Source organism: Bombina bombina, chromosome 4, assembly GCF_027579735.1.
Source record: "Bombina bombina isolate aBomBom1 chromosome 4, aBomBom1.pri, whole genome shotgun sequence".
Taxonomy (NCBI): domain Eukaryota; kingdom Metazoa; phylum Chordata; class Amphibia; order Anura; family Bombinatoridae; genus Bombina; species Bombina bombina.
This window is the reverse complement of record NC_069502.1, coordinates 523,161,598-523,187,773: the sequence shown is the minus strand read 5'-3', so window position 1 is coordinate 523,187,773 and position 26,176 is coordinate 523,161,598. Positions and strand designations below refer to the sequence as shown.

Genomic DNA, 26,176 nt, shown 5'->3' with positions numbered 1-26,176 from the left:
TCTATAACATATTTTTTAGTTATTAGGTGGTATTAAGCAGATAAAGAAAGATCTGTTTCTGCTGATAAGATTTACAACTAATACAGAGTCTAACAGTGGGAGAGCAACATTATAGTCAGCCCTATTTACATTTGAACTCAAGTGAGTTTAAGCTGTTGGTCAGTATCCTGAACCAGTCCCTACACCTACACTCCCTAATAAGATATCTGATATAAGTCATCAGATAAATACAGAAAGAGTTGTTAAGGGGTTAGCAGTGAAGTAGTGAACTGATATCTCAAAGATTGAAGCCGATATAACTGGTCTTAGCCTAAATTCACTTTAATCACTTTTTTTTTTCCTCTCACTCTTGAACCACATAATTATTGTTTAATTTTAGAGCACTTGTCGCATATCAGTACTCACAATTTTTACATTGTTTATGGATAAATTCCTCAAATCACCTTTTTACACTAAGTCCCTAACTCCAGTTATGGCTTCAAAACACAGAAAAAGAAAGAATAAAAACTCAGTAAAAAAATTGGTTGATATACACTCCGAATTAGGTAACTCACAACGACTGAGTGATACTACAGATACCCAAGTCTTGGTTGACAATATCTTAGAAGTTTTAACTCCCAAGTTTGAAATGCTTAAAACTGAGATTAAACACAATGGGGCCGAATTACCATTGTGCGAGCGGACATGATCCGATATTGAGGATCATGTCCGCTGCACATCGATAAATGTCGACAGCATACTCTCTCTGCATTTATCATTGCACCAGCAGTTTTTGGGAACTGCTGGTGCAATACCGCTTCCTGCAGATTTGCGGCCAATCAGCTGCTAGCAGGGGGTGTTAAATCGGGTGTATTTGATCGGGTTGCTTTCTGGCGACGTCTGTCCGTGGCCTCAGAGCAGGTGGACAGGTTATAGAGTAGCGGTCTTTAGACCGCTGCTTCATAACTTGTGTTTCCGGCGAGCCTGAAGGCCGCCAGAAACACAGGGGAAATCAAGCTCCGTACGGAGCTTGATAAATATGCCCCTATATCTCAACCTAAACTTGCGAGGTTAGACAATTCTCTAAGAGCATTCAGGAGGCCGAACAAAGAATATCTGATCTGGAAGATCTAGCTAAATCAGATGAGTCTAAGTTGGAAAGCAATAATATTTAATCAACCTATTTTTAAAGATAACGCTAAAATACTATTATTTCAAGATTTTTCCCATGAAACATCTTTGAAAAGGAAGGATATTTCCCCAATCTGTAGCAAACTGATTAAGGCAGGCTATCAGGCTATGATATTGTACCCGGCTATTTTAAAAATTATTATAAATAGTCAAAATTATTCCTTTAAATTGGCTAAAGAGGCTGAGAAATATCTCATTAATAAAAAGATTGTTACAGTTTAATGTTGATGGGTTCTTCCAATTAAAGCTAATATTTTTCGGCCCCTTGATGAGGTACCTGAGGGTTTGTACTATTTTAGATGGGGGTATGCTAGTCTAGAATTTCTTTTTTTACAACTTTTATTTATAACCAACACAAGGTACATTAGTAAAATAGATATCAGTAAAACACCATGCAGGGTGTGATAAGGGATTACAGAATTGATGAAGTAATAGAAAGAAATGGAACATCATAAGTTGTCATGTATATTAAAATGTAGTATTCACAGTTATAATGGGAACTGTAAGAATCTTCTATGGATTAGAGTACCGTCTAGGATACCTGCATATGCACCTCAATGTTGGGATTTTATTATTTTATAAACTAACACAACTAAAACTAAACATTTATAAACAAAAACAAAATAAAACCAACATCAATACACTCTCCTATAGGAATAAGTGTCACGCTGTAAAATAAATAAGAAGGCCCTTGGGGGTGTTAAACATTATTGCCTAGATTACGAGTCTTGCGTTAGGGTTAAAAAGCAGCATTGAGAGGTCCCAACGCTGCTTTTTAACGCTTGCTGGTATTACGAGTCTGGCAGGTACAGGTGTACCGCTCACTTTTTTTCTGCGACTTGAGCATACCACAAATCCCCTTACGTCAATTGCGTAACCTATCTTTTCAATGGGATTTTCCTAACGCCGGTATTACGAGTCTTGAAAAAAGTGAGCGGTAGACCCTCTCCTGTCAAGACTCCTACCGCACTTAAAAGTTAGTAGTTAAGAGTTTTATGGGCTAACGCCGTAACATAAAACTGTTAACTAAAGTGCTAAAAAGTACACTAACACCCATAAACTACCTATTAAACCCTAAATCGAGGCCCCCCCCCCGCACATCGCAAACACTTAAATACATTTTTTAACCCCTAATCTGCCGACCGGACATCGCTACCACTGTAATAAATATATTAACCCCTAAACCGCCGCACTCCCGCATCGCAAACACTAGTTAAATTTTATTAACCCCTAATCTGCCGTCCCTAACATCGCCGACACCTACCTACATTTATTAACCCCTAATCTGCCGCCCCCAACGTCGCTGACACTATATTAAATGTATTAACCCCTAAACCTAAGTCTAAACCTGACCCTACCCCCCTAACTTAAATATAATTTAAAATAATCTAAAAAAAATTACTACAATTAAATAAATTATTCCTATTTAAAACTAAATACTTACCTATAAAATAAACCATAATCTAGCTAGCATATAACTAATAATTACATTGTAGCTATCTCAGGGTTTATTTTTATTTTACATGCAATTTTTTTATTTATTTTAACTAGGTACAATAGGTATTAAATAGGTATTAACTATTTAATAACTTCCTAGTTAAAATAAGTAAAATTTTACCTGTAAAATAAACCCTAACCTAAGTTACAATTACACCTAACACAACACTATAATTAAATAAATTACCTAAATTAACTACAATTAATTACAATTAAATTAAATAAACTAAAGTACAAAAAAAAACACACTAAATTACAGAAAATATATTACAAGAATTTTAAACTAATTACACCTAATCTAATCCCCCTAATAAAATAAAAAAGCCCCCCAAAATAATAAAAATCCCTACCCTATACTAAATTACAAATAGCCCTTAAAAGGGCCTTTTGCGGGACATTGCCCCAAAATAATCAGCTCTTTTACCTGTAAAAAAAAATACAAGACCCCCCCAACATTAAAACTCACCACCCACACACCCAACCCTACTCTAAAACCCACCCAATCCCCCCTTAATAAAACCTAACACTAACCCCTTGAAGATGACCCTACCTTGAGACGTCTTCACCCAACCGGGCAGAAGTGGTCCTTCAGATGGCCAGAAGTCTTCATCCGATCCGGGCAGAAGAGGACCTCCAGATGGGCAGAAGTCTTCATCCAGACGGCATCTTCTATCTTCATCCATCCGGAGCAGGTCCATCTTCAAGCCAACCGATGCGGAGCATGCTCTTCCTTCCGACGTCTAACACTAAATGACGGTACCTTTAAGTGACGTCATCCAAAATGGCGTCCCTTCAATTCCGATTGACTGATAGAATTCTATCAGCCAATCGGAATTAAGGTAGACAAAATCCTATTGGCTGATGCAAAAGAGCTGATTACTTTGGGGCAATGCCCCGCAAAAGGCCCTTTTAAGGGCTATTTGTAATTTAGTATAGGGTAGGGATTTTTATTATTTTGGGGGGGCTTTTTTATTTTATTAGGGGGATTAGATTAGGTGTAATTAATTTAAAATTCTTGTAATTATTTTATTATTTTCTGTAATTTAGTGTTTTTTTTCTTTTTTGTACTTTAGTTTATTTAATTTAATTGTAATTAATTGTAGTTAATTTAGGTAATTTATTTAATTATAGTGTAGTGTTAGGTGTAATTGTAACTTAGGTTAGGGTTTATTTTACAGGTAAATTTGTACTTATTTTAACTAGGAAGTTATTAAATAGTTAATAACTATTTAATAACTATCGTACCTAGTTAAAATAAATACAAAGTTGCCTGTAAAATAAAAATAAACCCTGAGATAGCTACAATGTAATTATTAGTTATATTCTAGCTAGCTTATGGTTTATTTTATAGGTAAGTATTTAGTTTTAAATAGGAATAATTTAGTTAATTGTAGTAATTTTATTTAGATTTATTTAAATTATATTTAAGTTAGGGGGTGTTAGGGTTAGGGTTAGACTTAGATTTAAGGGTTAATAACTTTATTATAGTGGCGGCGACGTTGGTGGTGGCAGATTAGGGGTTAATAAGTGTAGCGGCAGAATAGGGGTAAATAAATAAAAAGTAGGTGTCAGCGATGTTGGGGGCAGCAGATTAGGGGTTAATAATATAATGCAGATGGCGACGATGTTGGGGGCGGTAGATTTGGGGTTAATAAGTGTAAGATTAGGGGTGTTTAGACTCGAGGTTCATGTTAGGGTGTTAGGTGTAGACATCAATGTATTTTCCCATAGGAATCATTGGGGCTGCGTTAAGAGCTGAACGCTGCTTTTTTGCAGGTGTTAGGTTTTTTCCAGCCGGCTCTGCCCCATTGATTCCTATGGGGAAATCGTGCACAAGCACGTTTTTCCAGTTTACCGCTACCGTAAGCAGCGCTGGTATTGAGGTGAGATGTGGAGCTAAATTCTGCTCTACGCTCACCTTTTTGCGGCTAACGCTGGGTTTGTAAAAACCCGTAATACCAGCGTTACTTTAGGTGAGCGGTAAGGAAATACTGTGCGTTCGCCACGCACACCATTACCGACAAAAACTTGTAATCTAGCCGTATGAGTTTTGATGTGGCTTACAAAGTAGGGTCTGTATTAGACTGTCAATTAGAAAATATTAGATATTCTGAGTAATCAATCTTTGGGATATCTTATACTGGTTGTTATGGGAGCCTTACTGTTGCTAGGCTCCTAATTAGGCCCAGTGGGTTGTTGTCTGGATCTACTGTCTCCATGAGTTAAGTAAAAAGAAAAGAGGTGTTTAAATAAATATCTATTCAATAGCTAGAGATTGTCTCAAGGGTATGAATAATACAGAACATCATGGAGGCTATGCAGGTTGAAGTGTAGCGCTAGTTAAAGTTGCTTATTTTAATATAGTAGCAACGTGAATTTCAAATCTTGTGTCCCCCACCTCACTGAGCATCCACTTACCTTTACATAGAGTGAGTTGGAAGGAAAATGCTTGTACGGTCATAATCCAAGCAATTAACATAATGCTAGATTACGAGTTTTGCGTTATGAGCAAAAAAGCAGCGTTAAGGCTCATAACGCTGCTTTTTCACTACCGCTGCTATTACGAGTTTTGTAGGTACAGCTGTCCCGCACACTTTTTTGGCCGTTCCTGCAAATTAACTTACGCAATTTGCGTAAAGTCTTTTTTCAATGGGACTTCCATAGCGCCGGTATTACAAGCTTTTTTTTGGAGGCCAAAAAGTAAGCGGTACAGCCTATCCCGCGAGATACATAATGCATTCTAAAGTCAGTAGTTGTAGCATAAAACTCATAACTAAAGTGTTAAAAAATACACTAACACCCATAAACTACATATTAACCCCTAAACCGAGGCCCTCCCGCATCGCAAACACTAAAATAAAATTATTAACCCCTAATCTGCCGCTCCGGACATCGCCGCCACTAGAATAAACATATTAACCCATAAACAGCCGCACTCCCGCCTCGCAAACACTAGTTAAATATTATTAACCCTTAATCTGCCGCCCTAACATCGCCGCAACCTACATTACAGTTAATAACCCCTAATCTGCCGCCCCCAACGTCGCCGCCCCTAAACTAAATTTATTAACCCCTAAACCGAAGTCTAACCCTAACACCCCCTAACTTAAATATAATTCAAATAAATCTAAATAAAAATTGCTATCATTACCTAAATAATTCCTATTTAAAACTAAATACTTACCTATAAAATAAACCCTAAGCTAGCTACAATATAACTAATAGTTACATTGTATCTAGCTTAGGGTTTATTTCTTTCATGTAATTGGCAAGAGTCCATGAGCTAGTGACGTATGGGATATACAATCCTACCAGGAGGGGCAAAGTTTCCCAAACCTCAAAATGCCTATAAATACACCCCTCACCACACCCACAATTCAGTTTTACAAACTTTGCCTCCTATGGAGGTGGTGAAGTAAGTTTGTGCTAAGAATTCTACGTTGATATGCGCTTCTCAGCATTCTGAAGCCCGGTTCCTCTCAGAGTACAGTGCATGTCAGAGGGATGTGAAGGGAGTATCATCTATTGAATGCAATGGTTTTCCTCACGGGAGATCTATTTCATAGGTTCTCTGTTATCGGTCGTAGAGATTCATCTCCTACCTCCCTTTTCAGATCGACGATATACTCTCATATACCATTACCTCTACTGATAACTGTTTCAGTACTGGTTTGGCTATCTGCTATATGTGGATGGGTGTCTTTTGGTAAGTATGTTTTTTATTACTTAAGACACCTCAGCTATGGTTTTGGCACTTTATGCATTAATATAAAGTTCTAAATATATGTATTGTACTTATTTTTGCCATGAGTCAGGTTCATGCATTTCCTTTTGCAGACTATCAGTTTCATATTTGGGGAAAAACTTATTTAAGAAATATTTTTTCTTACCTGGGGTTTAGTCTTCTTTTCAATTGACTGTTTTTTTCTTTCAAAATTTGCGGGCAAAATTAGGCCCACAGGTGCGCGAAATGCCAAAGTTTATTGCATAATTTTTGGCACAGGATTTTATTTGGCGTGAAGGTACGTCCGATGACGCAAATTAGTCATTTCCGGTGTCTTAGTTGACGCCGAGTTCCTTGCACAAGGTTGCATCGTTAGTGACGCGAGTGTGTCATTTCCGGATGTTGTTAGTGCCAAAAAAATTCAGTTACGTTGCGAGTCATACTTGGCACCAAATAATTTCATTATTTAAATCCCCATTCCTATATGCCTCTTGCCTTTTTCTATGTCAAAGGGCTATGCTGTTTGCATATTTTTTTCCATTCCTGAAACTGCCATATAAGGAAATTGATAATTTTGCTTTATATGTTATTTTTTCTCTTACATTTTGCAATATATCTCAATCTGATCCTTTCTCAGAAGTATCTGTTGGAACCCAGCTGTGGTTTGTAATAGTTGTCATTATAAACTTTTACATGCAGATAATGTGTCCATCAGTAATAATACATTACCTGTTGCTGTTCCTTCAACATCTAATGTACAAAATATACCTGTGAATTTAAAAGAATTTATTGCTGATTCTATTCAGAAGGCTTTGTCTGCCATCCCGCCTTCTAATAAACGTAAAAGGTCTTTTAAAACTTCTCATAAGGTTGATGAAATTTCAAATGACCGACAACATACTGAATTATCCTCCTCTGATGAGGATCTATCTGATTCAGAAGATCCTTCCTCAGATATTGACACTGACAAATCTACTTATTTATTTAAAATGGAGTATATTCGTTCTTTGTTAAAAGATGTGATGATTACATTGGATATTGAGGAGACTAGTCTTCTTGATATCAAAACTAGTAAACGTTTAAATTCTCTTTTTAAATCTCCAGAGGTTTTTCCAGTTCCTGATACTATTTCTGATATGATTTCTAAGGAATGGAATAGGCCTGGTACTTCTTTTATTCCTTCTTCAAGGTTTAAAAAATTGTATCCATTACCAGCAATTACAATAGAGTTTTGGGAAAAGATCCCCAAAGTTGATGGGGCTATCTCAACTCTTGCTAAACGTACCACGATTTCTATGGAAGATGGTTCTTCTTTTAAAGATCCTTTAGATAGGAAACTTGAATCTTATCTAAGGAAAGCCTATTTATATAATTATTCAGGTCATCTTCTCAGGCCTGCAATTTCTTTGGCTGATGTTGCAGCTGCATCAACTTTTTGGTTGGAAAATTTAGCACAACTAGAATTGGATTCTGATTTGTCTAGCATTGTTCGCTTACTGCACCATGCTAATCATTTTATTTGTGATGCCATTTTTGATATCATCAAAATTGATGTTAGATCTATGTCTTTAGCTATTTTAGTTAGAAGAGCTTTGTGGCTTAAATCTTGGAATGCTGACATGACTTCTAAGTCCAGATTGTTATCTTTTTCTTTCCAAGGTAATAAGTTATTTGGTTCTCAGTTGGATTCAATTATTTCAACTGTCACTGGGGGGAAGGGAGTTTTTTTGCCTTAGGATAAGAAACCTAAGGGTAAATCTAAAGCTTCTAACCGTCTTCGTTCCTTTTGACAAAATAAAAAAACAAATACCTAATCCTTCCCCAAATTGGAATAAATCCAAGCCATTTAAGAAACCAAAGCCAGCCCCTAAGTCCGCATGAAGGTGTGGCCCTCATTCCAGCTCAGCTGGTAGGGGGTAGATTAAGATGTTTGGATAAATTCTGTCCAAAATCAATGGATTCAGAGTATTGTCTCTCAGGGGTACCGAATAGGATCCAGAGTAAGACCTCCTGTGAGAAGACTTTTTCTCTCATGCATACCAGCAAATACAGTAAAAGCTCAGGCTTTCCTGAAGTGTGTTTCAGACCTGGAGTTTTCAGGGGTAATCATGCCAGTTCCGTTTCAGGAACAGGGACTGGGGTTTTATTCAAATCTATTAATTGTCCCAAAGAAGGAGAATTCATTCAGACCAGTTCTGGATCTGAAAATTTTGAATTGTTATGTAAGAGTACCAACTTTCAAAATGGTGATGACTATAATGACTATTCTGCCTTTTGTTCAGCAAGGACATTATATGTGCACAATAGACTTGCAGGATGCATACCTTCATACTCCGATTCATCCAGATCATTATCAGTTTCTGAGATTCTCTTTTCTAGACAAGCATTACCAATTTGTTGCTCTTCCTTTTGGCCTAGCGACAGCTCCAAGAATCTTTTCAAAGGTTCTCTGTGCCCTACTCTCTGTAACCAGAGAGCAGGGTATTGCGGTGTTTCCTTATTTGGACAATATCTTGGTACTAGCTCAGTCTTTACGTTCTGCAGAATCTCACACGAATCAACTTTCTTTGAAAACATGGTTGGAGGATCAATTTACCAAAGAGTTTCTTGATTCCTCAGACAAGAGTCACCTTTTTAGGCTTCCAGATAGATTTAGTGTTCATGACTCTGTCTCTAACAGACAAGAGACATTTAAAATTGGTTGCAGCCTGTCGGAAACTTCAGTCTCAGTCATTCCCTTCAGTAGGTATGTGCATGGAAGTTTTAGGTCTCATGACTGCAGCATCGGACGCAATCCCCTTTGCTCGCTTTCACATAAGACCTCTCCAGCTTTGCATGCTGAACCAATGGTGCAGGGATTTTACAAGGATATCACAATTAATATCCTTAAAACCCAATGTTCGACTCTCTCTGACTTGGTGGTTAGATCACCATCATTTAGTTCAAGGGGCTTCTTTTGTTCGGCCAACCTGGACTGTGATCACAACAGATGCGAGTCTTTCAGGTTGGGGAGCTGTTTGGGGATCTTTGACAGCACAAGGGGTTTGGAAATCTCAAGAGGCAAGATTACCAATCAATATTTTGGAACTCAGTGCAATTTTCAGGGCTCTTCAGATTTGGCCTCTTTTGAAGAGAGAACTGTTCATTTGTTTTCAGACAGACAATATCACAACTGTGGCATATGTCAATCATCAGGGTGGGACTCACAGTCCCAAAGCTATGAAAGAAGTATCTTGGATACTTGCTTGGGCGGAATCCATCTCCTGTCTCCAGGTATAGACAGGTATAGACAATTGGGAGGCGGATTATCTCAGCCGTCAGACTTTACATCCAGGGGAGTGGTCCCTCCATCCAGATGTGTTTTCGCAAATTGTTCAGATGTGGGGTCTTCCAGAATTAGATCTGATGGCCTCTCATCTAAACAAGAAACTTCCCAGGTACTTGTCCAGGTCCCGTGATCCTCAGGCGGAAGCAGTGGATGCGTTGACACTTCCTTAGTGTTATCAACCTGCTTATATTTTCCCGCCTCTAGTTCTTCTTCCAAGAGTGATCTCCTAGATCATCATGGAACAATCATTTGTGTTGCTGGTGGCTCCAGCATGGCCTCACACGTTTTGGTATGTGGATCTTGTTCGGATGTCCAGTTGCCAACCTTGGCCACTTCCATTAAGGTCGGACCTGCTGTCTCAAGGTCCGTTTTTCCATCAGGAGCTCAAATCAAATTTGAAGGTATGGAAATTGAATGCCTAGTGCTTAGTCATAGAGGTTTCTCTGACTCAGTGGTTAATACTATGTTACAAGCTTGTAAATCTGTTTCCAGAAAGATTTATTATTGAGTTTGGAAAATTCATATTTCATGGTGTTCTTCTCATAAACTCTCTTGGTATTCTTTCAGAATTCCTAGAATTTTACAGTTCCTTCAGGATGGTTAAGATAAGGGCTTGTCTGCAAGTTCCTTGAAGGGACAAATATCTGCTCTTTCTGTTTTATTTCACAGAAAGATTGCTAAACTTCCTGATATTCACTGTTTTGTACAGGCTTTCGTTCGTATCAAGCCTGTCATTAAATCAATCTCTCCTCCTTGGAGTCTTAATTTGGTTTTGAAGGCTCTACAGGCTCCTCCTTTTGAGCCTATGCATTCTTTGGACATTAAACTAAATTTTTGGAAAGTGTTGTTCCTTTTGGCCATTTCTTCTGCTAGAAGAGTTTCTGAATTATCTGCTCTTTCTTGTGAATCTCCTTTTCCGATTTTTCATCAGGATAAGGCGGTTTTGCGGACTTCATTTAAATTCCTACCTAAGGTTGTGAATTCTAACAACATTAATAGAGAAATTGTTGTCCCTTCCTTGTGTCCTAATCCTAAGAATTCTTTGGAAAGATCCTTACATTCTTTGGATTTGGAGAGAGCTTTGAAATATTATATTGAAGCTACTAAAGATTTCAGAAAGACTTCTAGTCTATTTGTTATATTTTCTGGTTCTAGGAAAGGTCAGAAGGCTTCTGCTTTTTCCTTGGCTTCGTGGTTAAAGCTTTTGATTCTTCAAGCTTATTTGGAGTCGGGTCAAGCCCCGCCTCAGAGAATTACAGCTCATTCTACTAGATCAGTCTCCACTTCATGGGCTTTTAAGAATGAAGCTTCAGTTGATCAGATTTGCAAAGCAGCAACTTGGTCTTATTTGCATACATTTACTAAAATTCTACCGTTTTGATGTATTTGCCTCTTCAGAAGCAGTTTTTGGTAGAAAAGTTCTTCAGGCAGCTGTTTCAGTTTGATTCTTCTGCTGATGTTTTAAGTTTTTCTTTTCATTATGAGAATAAACTTATATTTTGGGTTGTGGATTAATTTTTCAGCGAAAAATGGCTGTTTTTATTTTTATCCCTCCCTCTCTAGTGACTCTTGCGTGGAGTTCCACATCTTATGTATTGCTATCCCATACATCACTAGCTCATGGACTCTTGCCAAGTACATGAAAGAAAACATAATTTATGTAAGAACTTACCTGATAAATTCATTTCTTTCATATTGGCAAGAGTCCATGAGGCCCACACTTTTTATGGTTGTTATGTTTTTATGTATAAAGCACTTTATCACTCCACTACTTGGCTATTCGTTAAACTGAATTGTGGGTATGGTGAGGGGTGTATTTATAGGCATTTTGAGGTTTGGGAAACTTTGCCCCTCCTGGTAGGATTGTATATCCCATACGTCACTAGCTCATGGACTCTTGCCAATATGAAAGAAATGAATTTATCAGGTAAGTTCTTACATAAATTATGTTTTTTATTTCACAGGCAAGTTTGTATTTATTTTAACTAGGTAGAATAGTTACTAAATAGTTATTAACTATTTACTAGCTACCTAGTTAAAATAAATACAAATTTACCTGTAAAATAAAACCTAACCTGAGTTACATTAACACCTAACATTACACAACAATTAAATAAATTACATAAATTAAATACAATTACCTAAATTACAAAAAAACACACTAAATTACACAAAATAAAAAACAAATTATCAGATATTTAAACTAATTATACCTAATCTAATAGCCCTATTAAAATAAAAAAGCCCCCCCCAAAATAAAAAAAACCTTAGCCTAAACTAAACTACCAATAGCCCAATCAGCCAATAGAATGCAAGCTCGATCCTATTGGCTGATTGGATCAATCAATAGGAATGAAGCTCAATCCTATTGGCTGATTGCATCAGCCAATAGCATTTTTTCACCTTAAATTCTGATTGGCTGATAGAATTCTATCAGCCAATCAGAATTCAAGGGACGCCATCTTGGATGACGTCATTTAAAGGAACCTTCATTCTTTTTAGACGTCGGAAGAAGAGGATGCACCACGCCGGATGTCTTGAAGATGGACCTGCTCCTCGCTGGATGGATGAAGATAGAAGATGCCGTCTGGGTGAAGACTTCTGCCCGCCTGGAGGACCACTTCAACCGGCTTCGATGAAGACTTCTCCCGGCTTCGTTGAGGACTTCTTGCCGATTCGTTGAGGATGGATGTCGGCTCTTCAAAACTGTAAGTGGATCTTCGGGGGTTAGTGTTAGGTTTTTTGAAGGGTTTATTGGGTGGGTTTTATTTTTAGGTTAGGGTTTGGGCAGCAATAGAGCTAAAAGCCCTTTTAAGGGCAATGCCCATACAAATGCCATTTTCAGGGCAATGGGGAGCTTAGTTTTTTTTAGTTAGGATTTTATTTGTGGGGTTGGTTGTGTGGGTGGTGGGTTTTACTGTTGGGGGGGGTTGTTTGTATTTTTTTTTTACAGGTAAAAAAGCTGATTTCTTTGGGGCAATGCCCCGCAAAAGGCCCTTTTAAGGGCTATTGGTAGTTTAGTTTAGGCTAGGGTTTTTTTATTTTGGGGGGGCTTTTTTATTTTGATAGGGCTATTAGATTAGGTGTAATTAGTTTAAATATCTGATCATTTGTTTTTTATTTTGTGTAATTTAGTGTTTTGTTTTTTTTGTAATTTAGGTAATTGTATTTAATTTATGTAATTTATTTAATTGTTGTGTAATGTTAGGTGTTAGTGTAACTCAGGTTAGGTTTTATTTTACAGGTAAATTAGTGTTTATTTTAACTAGGTATTTTATAGGTAAGTATTTAGTTTTAAATAGGAATTATTTAGGTAATGATAGCAATTTTTATTTAGATTTATTTGAATAATATTTAAGTTAGGGTTAGACAGGTTTAGGGGTTAATACATTTAGTATAGTGGCGGCGACGTTGGGGGCAGCAGATTAGGGGTTAATAAATTTAGGTAGGTGGCGGCCATGTTAGGGGCGGCAGATTAAGGGTTAATAATATTTAACTAGTGTTTGCTATATGGGAGTGTGGCGGTTTAGGGGTTAATATGTTTATTATAGTGGTGGCGACGTTGGGGCGGCAGATTAGGGGTTAATAAATATAATGTAGGTGTCAGCGATGTTGGGGCAGCAGGTTAGGGGTTAATAAGTGTAAGATTAGGGGTGTTTAGACTCTGGGTTCATGTTAGGGTGTTAAATTTAGTTTCCCCATAGGAATCAATGGGGCTGCGTTACGGAGCTTTACGCTGCTTTATTGCAGGTGTTAGGCTTTTTTTCAGCCGGCTCTCCCCATTGATGTCTATGGGGAAATCGTGCACGAGCACGTACAACCAGCTCACCGCTGACTTAAGCAGCGCTGGTATTGGAGTGCGGTATGGAGCACAAATTTGCTCTACGCTCACTTCTTGCCTAATAGCGCCGGGTTTAGGAAAACCTGTTATACCAGCGCTGTAGGTAAGTGAGCGGTGACAATAACGTGCAAGTTAGCACTGCACCCCTCATAACGCAAAACTTATTAAAAAATAAATAAAATAAAACTAATCTAGCTGATAGTAAATGGGATGTTTAAAATGAATATGCCTTTCAAATTAAAGTGAGAGTTTTGCAACATAAAATAAATATGCATTCCAATCCCCTTTCAGCTTGATCATTGGTATATTGGTTATAGCGTCTTTTGTTTTAAAAATGACAATAACCCCAGCTATAATGCTGCACAAGAGCTCCAAGAAAGAATATATAAGTGATAAAATGAGATTCTTTCCCTGATATGCTAAAATGTAAGAAACAATGACCTATATTGAACTCATTACCAGGGTCAATGTAAGCTCTAAGGAATAAACATGTAGCAGCTGTGCACCAATATCCATGTGGAGGACTATAAAATAACTATTTTGCAAAATGTCCATCAAATGGAATTGTAATAGCGATATATAGTTGGTTACAAAGATATCTCAATAGGCATAAGTCAATCCCTGCCCCAGTATAGCATCCAAAAGTACACACCAACAGAAAACAGCGTTAGCAAGGGAACTCAGACCAGATTAAATATAAAGCTTAGGTAAAGAGAGCATAAACTGATCAATAGGGTATATGCAAAAACAGCTTTATTGCATGCAGACATACATTGTTTGTACACATGGGCCCCAATTTATCAAAGTCTGGCAGACCTGATCCGACAGTGCGGATCAGGTCCGCCAGACCTCGCTGAATACGGTGAGCAATACGCTCGCCATATTCAGCATTGCACCAGCAGCTCACAAGAGCTGCTGGTGCAACGCCGCCCCCTGCAGACTCGCGGCCAATGGGCCGCCAGCAGGGGGCTGTCAATCAACCCGATCGTACTCGATCGGGTTGATTTCCGGCGATGTCTGTCCGCCTGCTCTGAGCATGGGGCATCAATGTGGGGCAGAAACACGGGGCATCAAGCTCCATGCAGAGCTTGATAGATAGGCCCCATGGCCTTAAGTTATGACAAATGAGGCAATAGCTTGAATGCATAACTTATACTGTAGATGGAGTTATCTCATGACATCAAAGCAATGTTAAAGCTTTACAACAAGGCATATACCTCTATTCCAACAGACAAGAACGTTATTAATATTGAGAGTGATTGTTAGTGTATGGTAGGTTAAATTAAAGCAACAACATAATAAAATATAAATGGCCAACAGGGCTATAATTAAAAACAATACCATAACATTACAGCAGTCATGCAAGACCGAATTCTATACAGCTCCTCTGGTGCTGTTCTGCAATGGACTAGTAGAATTTACATTGGAAGTCCAGTATTGTGAGATCTTTTGCAGCACATTTAGGTAAAACGTTATAAAAAAGGCAATAATTAGTCCCCATATTAACCAAAGATATAGAGACACCCAGTAACGGTGCGGGGTGGGTTAATCCAGCTAAAAAGTTCATCCAATTCCAACACGAGCTAGGAGTAAACAAAGGTACCTCAGCAAATAATAATGTATCTCAGGAAAAAGATCACAAAATGGTTTCTGCTTGCTGGAGTCCTGTTGTTTCTTTTCAGCGTGTTCCACAGCCATGAAGACAGGTAGGTTTGCAATGGGAGTTGAGACAAATTGTACAGGCATGTGTTGAAATGCAGCATTACTTGGCTTAACTATATCCAGAGCTTCAATTGATATGACTACGGAGGTGGTCGCTTCCCCCTCCATTGGTGACATAAAATACAGAGAGGTGTTCGATACTGAGAGATCTGACTTGTGTTTGATCTGACCTGGTTGAGAAGCCTGCTCCTCCGTTACACAAATCTCCTGCCTCGCCGCCTTCTCTCTGTGTCTCGAGAAAATCCCTCTTTGATCTAAGTCTGAATTCTTGTGGAGTAAAACAGCTTCAGGTTGGCGCCATTTGGATGGAGCAAGCAAGGATCCCGAAGTCCAAATCTCCACCAGCAACTGTTGTGTAGTATTTTCTATCTCAGTGAATGCCTGAAGCAATAGGTCTTGTAATAATTCCAAAATGTTGTGATCTTCTGAGGGTAAGTTATTAATTTTTCAGTTCCGAGTGAATTCAGATCACTAGAATATTACGCCAGGAAACCTGTTGTGGTGTTAACATGTGGTTTCTGCACCACTGAGCCCCTTATGAGCCCTCCGGGGCTAGGGTGATGTTTTTACCCTTCGCAAAGTGAATAGGTGGTCGGCCCACCATTAAGATGCAGTGTCCAACAAGCCAAAGCAGCAGGGATGCGGTAGCTGTGGGTTTTCAGGCTAATTTGTTTTGAGTCTTCACGGAGCTCTTCGGCCATGCTACCATTCGATGGCCCCGTCCACCCGAAGTCAAGGCCTAGAATTTCTATTGAAAAACTGTTTCTACCTAAGAAACTTGGATGCTTAGCCCTTCTAAACCTGAAAATGTATAACCTAGTATTTTTGAGTCGTATTGTTATAGACTGGATCCAGAACATAGATTATTTTAAAAATAATAGCTTAGAAATCAATTTGATCTATCCATTTTTTCAGTGTCTCTTATCCTTTGTTGCTTACTTTGTTCCTTCCCTCTCAATATAAAAAAAAAATGAAAAAGCAGTGTATAACAGAACAGAAGGATACAGACATAAATACAGAATTGCAAATGTACTAGTTTTTTAGAAAATGGTCAACGTTTGTTAGTGCCTTGACTAAAGAGGAACAAGAATGTATTACACTCCCATTTAAGAACTCAGACTCAGTGATTCTTGTGGTTTGGTACACCCCAGAAAGTTGGGGTAACTGGGAGTAGAGGACCCGGGAATTAGATATTTATATTTATATATATTTTTATTTATTATCTTTTTTTTTCTTTTTTTTTTTGTTAATTTGTTTTTGCCTATGTGATATTTTGGTAGATAATTTGTATGATGTTAATACATTAAAGCAGGAAGAGTTTATTATGCATTACTCCTTAGTGAGAAAATACTATGGGTGTAAAGAAGGTTTACACCATAAATTGTGAAGGAGGAAATATCTCTGATGTATTGTTACTTGAGAATGTTGCTTTATTTTTTTCTTTTCCCCCTTCCCTCTTTTTCTTTTGCACCCTGCCTGATTTATAAATAAAGTATTGAAATATGTAACATCTCACCTAGTGGGGTACTTAAGAAGAGAAAAACTAGCATGTGCTAAAGTAAAACACAATACCTGTAGAAAGATATGCACTAAAACCCAAGCATACTGTTGTTATATTAAGGGACATGAAACCCAAACATTTTCTTTCATGATTCAGATAGAGAATACAATTTTAAACAATTTTCCAATTTACTTCAATTATTTAATTTGCTTCCTTCTCTTGTTATCCTTTGCTGAAGGTTTATCTAGGCAAGCTCAGGAGTAGCAGAGAACCTAGGTTCTAGCTCTTGATTGGTGGCTGCATATATATATTGATTGTGATTGGCTAACCCATGTGTTCAGTTAGAAACCATTAGTGTATTGCTGCTCCTTCAACAAATGATACCAAGAGAATGAAACAGATTAGATAACAGAAGTAAATTAGAAAGTTGTTTTCTCTATCTAAATCATGAAAGACAATTTTTGGGTTTCATGTCCCTTTAACACCATTAAATAACTGACATCAGTAAAACCATTTATTTGTATTAATGCATGGAATTATTAATGCATGGAATTCTATAACTGTTAAGTTTGTGCAACTTACCATATTCCTCTACAGTTATATATGCCATAGCCATTGAGTTCTAGGAAGAAAAATATAGTTACACATAAATAATAACAAATAAATAATAGTAATAATGAATAAAAAGGATGAAAACCATGTGAATTATTTACTATTTATGCTTACATAGATAACTGTAAAATAAAAAGGCAATGTTCCTTTAATAACTTTCGGCTAGATTACGAGTTTTGCATTATGAGCAGCTTGGTGCTAACTTGCAAGTTATTTCCATCGCTCACCTCCCTATAGCGCTGCTATTACAGGTTTGCAAAAACCCGGCGTTAGCAGGCAATATGGCAGCATTGAGCTCCATACCGCACCCAAAAACCAGCGCTGCTTTGAGCTGGTTTTACGTGCTTGTGCACGATTTCCCCATAGACATCAATGGGGAGAGCCTGCTAAAAAAAGTCTAACACTTGCAATAAAGGAATGTAAAGCTCCGTAACGCAACCTCATTGATTCCTATGGGGAAAGAAAATTTAGGTTTACACCTAACACCCTAACATAAACCCAGAATCTAAACACCCCTAATCTGCTGCCCCCGCCAGCACCTACATTACACTTATTAACCCCTAATCTGCTGCCCCGACACCGCCGACACCTACATTACAGATATTAACCTCTAATATGCTGCCCCCAATGTCGCCGACACCTACTTAAATTTATTAACCCCTAATCTGCTGTCCCCGACATCGCCGACACCTACCTACACTTATTAACCCCTACTCTGCTGCCCCCGACTTCGCCGACACCTACTTTATACTTATTAACCCCTATCTGCTGCCCCCGACATCGCTGCCACCTACCTACACTTATTAACCCCTAATCTGCTGCCCCTGACATCGCCGCCACCTACATACACTTATTAACCCCTTAAACTGCTGCCCCCAATGTCGTCGCTACCTACCTATACTTATTAACCCCTAATCTTCTGCCCCCAACGTCGCCGCCACTATACTAAAGTTATTAACCCCTAACCCTAAGTCTAACCCTAACACCCACTAACTTGAACATAATCAAAATAAATCTAAATAAAAATTACAATTAATACCTAAATAATTCCTATTTAAAACTAAATACCTATAAAATAAACCCTAAGCTAGCTACAATATAACTAAAAGGATTGAGCTTGCATTCTATTGGCTGATTGGAACAGCCGATAGGATTGAAGCTCAATCCTATTGGTTGATTGCATCAGCCAATAGGATTTTTTCACCTTTAATTCCGATTGACTGATGGAATTCTATCAGCCAATCGAAATTAAAGGGACGCCATCTTGGATGACGTCCCTTAAAGGAACCTTCATTCATTCGTTAGCCGTCTTCAGAAGAGGATGCTCCGCGCTGAATGTCTTGAAGATGGAGCCGTTCCGCGTCGGAAAGGATGAAGATAGAAGATGCCGTCTGGATGAAGACTTCTGCATGCCTGGAGGACCACTTCTTGCCGTCTGGATGAAGACTTCTCCCAGCTTCGTTGAGGACCTCTTGCCGCATATGTGCGGTTTTCACATGCGTCAAGTACCACCTGAAAAGTGTTTTCATGACATTTTCCATAGGGTCTACACTTAGGAGGCCTCTATCGGCAGATTGAAATGTTAGTTCACAGTCTCCTTTAGTAATGTTTAGGTCTCTTTCCCAGGCCAGCATCACAGAGGATTTTGTCTTGTGTGGGCCGGATTGAATAGTCAAGTACAGTCTGGATATAGAGTGTTTAGAGCATTGTGGGCTACTACAAATCAATTCTAAAACAGTGGGCATTTCCCTCTGGGCTCTCCTGAGAAATAATCCCACAGAAGAACTGAGTTGAAGGTATAGATACCAGTGTAATTTTAACGGGTCTATTTTCTCTTTTAATTGGCTATAGGAGAATAGTTTCCTGTTTTCTATTATATCGGCTACCCTGTACAGTCCATTGTTTTCCCATTTCTTAATCTGTGACCACAACTCACTAGGTAACATATACTGGATTGGGTTTAGAAAAGAAAGTCTCGGCAGCAAAGCTCCCCCTATCACCACCCTCAACCATGTGTGTAGGGTAAGCTCCAGAGTGTAAGGTATTGGATGGGACGCAGCAAGCCACGATGTTCTGTTGTCCAGAAGATTGAGTCTGGAGCACTCCAGCCCCCCCATCTCCACCTCCATCATAGGCCACAGCGCATCTGTTAACCTCTGTAGGAGCATTTTATCTTGTGCTATTCTAGCTGCTCTATAGTATTCCATTAAATTCGGGCCTCCCATACCTCCGAATGTTTTGTGTCTATTTATTAAGGATTTTGCTACTCTTGCCGATTTGCTCCCCCTGATGAAGGACAACAGCTCAGCCTGTAGTTTCTCTATATCTGCGTTGATAATCTTGACAGGAAGTGTTCTAAAAAGATATAGGATTCGTGGTAAAATGGTCATTGTGACAGCTGCAAGCCTCCTTAGCATGAGAAATAATAACTCCTCCACTTCAATAAGTCTTGTCTGGTCTGTTTGGAAAGAGGGATGTAATTGAATTTATATAGAAGAAGGAGTTTGTGGTGGTAGGTGTATTCTTAAGTATTTGAGTGTGCGTTTCATCCATTTGAAATCAAAGTTAGACTCCAAGAGTTTTTGAGCCTCGGGTGGGATAGGTATAGGAAGGGCTTCACACTTATCTGAATTTATTTTAAATCCCGAAATAGCCGAGAAGGTGTCTAGGACCCCATAGAGGTTAGGGAGCGAAACCAGTGGCCTAGTTATAGTTAACAGAATATCGTCTGCAAAAAGTGCAAGTTTATTTTCTGAGTCTGCCACTCCAGTTATATCCGGGTGTGATCTAATTCCGGCTGCCAATGGCTCAATGCATAGTGCGAACAGAAGTGGCGAGAGAGGGCACCCCTGTCTCATACCATTCAGGATTGGGAGGCTTTTGGATCTGTAGCCCGCTGAGGTTACCTGGGTATTTGGAGAAGAATATATCGCCCGTAGAGCTGTTATAAATGTGCCGTCGAAACCCGTTCTCTCAAGGGTAATAAACATGTACCACCAGTCTACTCTGTCGAACACCTTCTCCGCGTCCAGGGACAGGAGCAGAGAAGGCGTCCGAGACCCATCCACTAAATGCCCTTTTAAAGGCAATATCCATTCAAATGCCCTTTTCAGGGCAATGATTAGCTTAGGTTTATTTAAATAGGATTTTATTTGGGGGGTTGGTTGTGTGTGTGGTGGGTTTAAATGTTGGGGGGGTTGTTTGTATTTTTTTACAGGTAAAAGAGCTGATTTCTTTGGGGCAATGCCCCGCAAAAGGCACTTTTAAGGGCCATTGGCAGTTTAGTTTAGGCTAGGGATTTTTTTATTTTTGGGGGGGGGGGCTTTTTTATTTTGATAGGGCTATTAGATTAGGTGTAATTAGTTTAAATATTTGATCATTTGTTTTTTATTTTGTGTAATTTAGTGTTTGTTTTTGTAATTTAATTAATTGTATTTAATTTATGTAATTTATTTAATTGTAGTGTAAGGTTAGGTGTTAGTGTAACTCAGGTTAGGTATTATTTTAAAGGTAAATTTGTATTTATTTTAGCTAGGTAGCTAGTAAATAGTTAATAACTATTTACTAACTAGTCTACCTAGCTAAAATAAATACAAACATTTTGCTGTTAAATAAAAATAAAACCTAAGATAGATACAATGTAAATATTAGTTATATTGTAGCTAGCTTATAGTTTATTTTACAGGTAAGTATTTAGTTTTAAATAGGAATTATTTAGGTATTAATTGTAATTTTTATTTAGATTTATTTTAATTATGTTAAAGTTAGTGGGTGTTAGGGTTAGGGTTAGACTTAGGGTTAGGTTTAGGGGTTAATAACTTTAGTATAGCGGCGGCGATTTGGGGGGCAGCAGATTAGGGGTTAATAACAGTAATGTAGGTTGTGGCGATGTTAGAGACAGCAGATTAGGGGTTAATAATATTTAACTAGTATTTGCGATGCAGGAGTGCAGCGGTTTAGAGGTTAATATGTTTATTATAGTGTCTGCGATGTCCGGAGCGGCAGATTAGCGGTTAATAATTTTATTTTAGTGCTTGCAATGCGGGAGGGCCTCGGTTTTTGGGTTAATAGGTAGTTTATGGGTGTTAGTGTACTTTGTACCACTTTAGTTATGAGTTTTATGTTACAGATTTGTAGCGTAAAACCCATAACTACTGACTTTCAGTTTACGGTACAGATCTTGTAGTTATAGGCTGTACCGCTCACTTTTTGGCCGGACAGGCAAACTCGTAATACCGGCGCTATGAAAGTCCCATTGAAAAAGGACTTTTTGAAAGCTGCTATAGTTACGTTGTGTTACGGCCAAAAAAGTGTGCGGTACAGCTGTACCTACAAGATTCGTAATACCAGCGGTAGTGAAAAAGCAGCTTTATGAGGCTTTTTTACCCATAACGCAAAACTCATAATCTAGCCATTTGTTAACATTTCTTCCTCATAAAGTTTTTTAGTTTGCATTACTTTTTTTTTAATAGTTCAAAGAATATTAATGATAATATTTAATTAATTTTGTGGCAATTAAAATGTTAAACAAAAGTAATACAGTTCAGTCAAATATGTTCATCTATTTTAAATATGTGAATAATAACCTTTAGCTATACTCACACTTGTTTCGGCTTGTATGCCCCATGACCCATACATGAGGTTGTTAGACAGAGCAAACTCAGTAGAAACTACTCCCATGTCTGTTTTCAGATTTAGCCACTGCTGGATAATGTTATTTTGAGGGTCCTAATATTGGTACAAAACAATAATTATCAAAAAAGTTAAAACATAAGTCGCTGTTTTCAATCTTATAGGGAAAACCTGTTTCACTATTTTCTTTTTGTGACTACTTTGAAAATAAAACTTGTTATAATTAAACTTTACATTAAAGGAATAATTTACATGTATTTAAAAACAGTATTTACTTGGCCATAGATGTTATTTGATAATATGATGGGATGGGTTAAAAGGACATTATAAACCTTTTGTGTTTGTCCCTTGTTCTCTAGAGAGACTGAAAAGCAAATTCTATAACGGAACATGCTGCAAATCAAGTAGCTGGTTTAGGCAATTTGCAGCATTTTGGAAACCTAGGTTACAGATTTTGCTTTTTGGCGTCTCTAGAAAGAGTTGCCACCTGGCTGGTATTTCATCGGCACAGCTGGGTATTTTGAGGTCACCAGCTGGTGCCAGTACTGTGTGAAAACTGGTAATGCTAATGTGAGTATTTATGCAGTCAGCAGGGAAAAGGTTGCAGAGTGATTCTCCCCCCATCAGAGCTGTGATATTTATCAGTATACTTCTGTGAGTGTGCAGAGGCTGTGATCCAGCAGGGCTGCCGCTTGCAGTTTTCAGAGCAGATACACTCACATGCTGTTGCCCTGCCTCTGCTATTAGCAGTATTGCTGAATCTCAAATACCTAAGTTCTCCAGGTGCTCCTGCTACTGCAACCTACATGAACAGGGAACGTACAGCAACTCAGACTATGGGGTATATTTATGATGCAGCTTATTCCGCGCGAGCCTTCTGGCTCACTGGAAATGTAAGTTAAGAAGCAGCGGTCTTAAGACCACTGCTCCTTAATTTGTCTGCCACCTCTGAGGTGGCGGACTGCAATCATCCCTATCAGATACGATTGGGATGATTGACACCCCCTGCTAGCGGCCGATTGGTCGAGAATGTGCAGGGGGTGGCAATGCACAAGCATTTCACTAGAAATGCTTGTGCATTTAGCGATGTCAGGCGGACATGTTCGCCACAGCGATTCATGTCCGTCCGACATGTGATAAATTGGCTGAAGTAGCAGTGACTCGTTTATTCACCTCCCCTTCACCCTGCTCTGAGACTGAAAAATATAAAATTCTGCAAACAAATGGCAAAAATGTGTTTTGATATAGATTGGAATACTACTGTTGAGTTGACCACATGCAAGGGGTATTTTCTAATCCTTTAGAAAAGCTCAACGGATGATTTTCTACAAATTATACTATTAAAATCTAATTGAGTGTAGACAGATCATCATAGCTTTTTGAAGAAGGACTAGGATAACCACCACCCCCCAGCATTATCTTGCCAAGAAAGTTATCAGTGGGTTCTCCACTATACTGGAATGGCTTCCCATTTGAAAATCCTGTACAAAGCTATGTAAAGTACCTTGAATGGGAGTTCTGATAAATCATAATAGGCAGCTAAGGTTTTTTTTTAAGACATAAGTAAAACATACCACTATACGAAGGTTTACATCTCCATTGTGAGGTTTCAGATCCCGATCAATACTTATGACCCTGATTTTGACAGTTTGTCCAGGCTTGTAAACGACTTTATCTGTTTGTATGAATACAGAATAAATCCTCTGATCAATCGCAATTGGAATATTATAGGAGAAAACTAATGTTCCTTGTGCTGTTCCATTCACAGTGAGTTGATAACTTTGGGAAGAAGTCTGAGGAACCTACAATCAAGTGAAATTGAAATAAATCATAATGTGCACAGCCCAAGGCAAAATGGTGGAATGCATTATTCTTATTAATCTAAAAGCTTGCTAATTATAAAATTAAAGAGACTACCAATAATATTCAGAAACAAATGGAAAGTGACATAAAGGGTAACTTGTATTTGTAGGGCTTACAAAATTATAAAACAGAAATGGAAAGAAGTAAAGTATGATTACAAATGTATCTACCAGTAGAACACTTTACTACACTGGCACCATATTTTGTGACTGTATTTCATTTGAGATAATGGTTTTACAACCACAGCTCAGTAGATGATTTGCTACTAATAGCAGCTCCCAAACTTCACTTAAAAGGAAGTGGGAAGAAGCCTAATTTTAACCCCTTAACGACCGAGGACGTGCAGGGTACGTCCTCAAAAAAAAGGCAGTTAATGCCTGAGAACGTACCCTGCACGTCCTCGGTTTGGAAAGCAGCTGGAAGCGATCCTGCTCGCTTCCAGCTGCTTTCCGGTTATTGCAGTGATGCCTCGATATGGAGGCATCCTGCAATAACTTTTTTAAGCCATCCGGTGCAGAGAGAGCCACTCTGTGGCCCTCTCTGCACCGGAGATCGGTGGCTCCCTGCGTTGGTGGGTGGGAGCCGGACCGGGAGGCGGGTGGCGGCCATCGATGGCCCTGGTTATCTGCAGGGGGGCGGGATCGTAGGCGGGGATGAGCGGGGGCGCGCACGGACGCGCGCGCGTGCACGGGAGGGCGGGGGCGGGCGCGTGCACGGGGAGGTAGCGGGTGGGAACCGCTACACTACAGAAAATGTGTTAAAAAAAATTTGTAAATGCCTTAATATTTAAAAAAAAAAAAAGATCAGCAAGGTGGTCGGGGTTTGTCTGTGTGGGGGGGGGAAGCTACACTACAGAAAAAATCCAAATAAATATAAAAAAAACACTTTTTTTTTGCAAACTGGGTACTGGCAGACAGCTGCCAGTACCCAAGATGGCCCCCAATGAGGCAGAGGGGATGGTCAGAGAGCGGTTTTGGGGGGGATCAGGGAGGTTGGGGGCTAAGGGGGGGATCCTACACCCTAGCATATGTAAATATGCTAAAAAAAATTATTATTTTTTAAAAAAAAAACCTTTTATTTTAGTACTGGCAGACTTTCTGCCAGTACTTAAGATGGCGGGGACAATTGTGGGGTGGGGGAGGGAAGGGAGCTGTTTGGGAGGGATCAGGGGGTGGGATGTGTCAGGTGGGAGGCTGATCTCTACACTAAAGCTAAAATTAACCCTGCAAGCTCCCTACAAACTCCCTAATTAACCCCTTCACTGCTAGCCATAATACACGTGTGAGGCGCAGCAGGATTTAGCGGCCTTCTAATTACCAGAAAGCAACGCCAAAGTCATATATGTCTGCTATTTCTGAACAAAGGGGATCCCAGACAAGTATTTACAACCATTTGTGCCATAATTGCACAAGCTGTTTGTAAATTATTTCAGTGAGAAACCTAAAATTGTGAAAAATTTAACTTTTTTTTCAATTTGATCGCATTTGGCGGTGAAATGGTGGCATGAAATATACCAAAGTGTGCCTAGATCAATACTTGGGGTTGTCTACTATACTACACTAAAGCTAAAATTAACCCTACAAGCTCCCTAAAAGCTCCCTAATTAACCCCTTAACTGCTGGGCATAATACACTTGTGGTGCGCAGTGGCATTTAGCGGCCTTCTAATTACCAAAAAGCAACGCCAAAGCCATATATGTCTGCTATTTCTGAACAAAGGGGATCCCAGAGAAGAATTTACAACCATTTATGCCATAATTGCACAAGTTGTTTGTAAATAATTTCAGTGAGAAACCAAAAGTTTGTGAAAAAATTTGTGAAAAAGTGAACGATTTTTTGTATTTGATTGCATTTGGCGGTGAAATGGTGGTATGAAATATACCAAAATTGTCCTAGATCAATACTTTGGGATGTCTACTAAAAAAAAATATATACATGTCAAGGGATATTCAGGGATTCCTGAAAGATATTAGTGTTCTAATGTAACTAGCGCTAATTTTGGAAAAAAGTGGTTTGGAAATAGCAAAGTGCTACTTGTATTTATGGCCCTATAACTTGCAAAAAAAGCAAAGAACATGTAAACATTGGGTATTTCTAAACTCAGGACAAAATTTTGAAACTATTTAGCATGGGTGTTTTTTGGTGGTTGTAGATGTGTAACAGATTTTGGGGGTCAAAGTTAGAAAAAGTGTGTTTTTTTCAATTTTTCCTCATATTTTATATTTTTTTTTATAGTAAATTATAAGATATGATGAAAATAATGGTATCTTTAGAAAGTCCATTTAGT

At 38.6% G+C, this 26,176-nt stretch overlaps 1 protein-coding gene across 1 annotated transcript in view; it reads right to left on the bottom strand.

The window, feature by feature from the left end:
• LOC128656511 (CD109 antigen-like) overlaps positions 1-26,176 on the bottom strand; it is a 224,645-nt gene that overhangs the window by 179,423 nt on the left and 19,046 nt on the right. The window contains exons 4-6 of the mRNA XM_053710439.1: positions 23,602-23,829; positions 21,998-22,123; positions 17,366-17,405 (exon numbers count right to left, since the gene is read on the bottom strand). Of these exons, the coding sequence (XP_053566414.1) occupies positions 17,366-17,405; positions 21,998-22,123; positions 23,602-23,829 (394 nt within the window). The remainder of the gene's footprint in view (positions 1-17,365; positions 17,406-21,997; positions 22,124-23,601; positions 23,830-26,176) is intronic.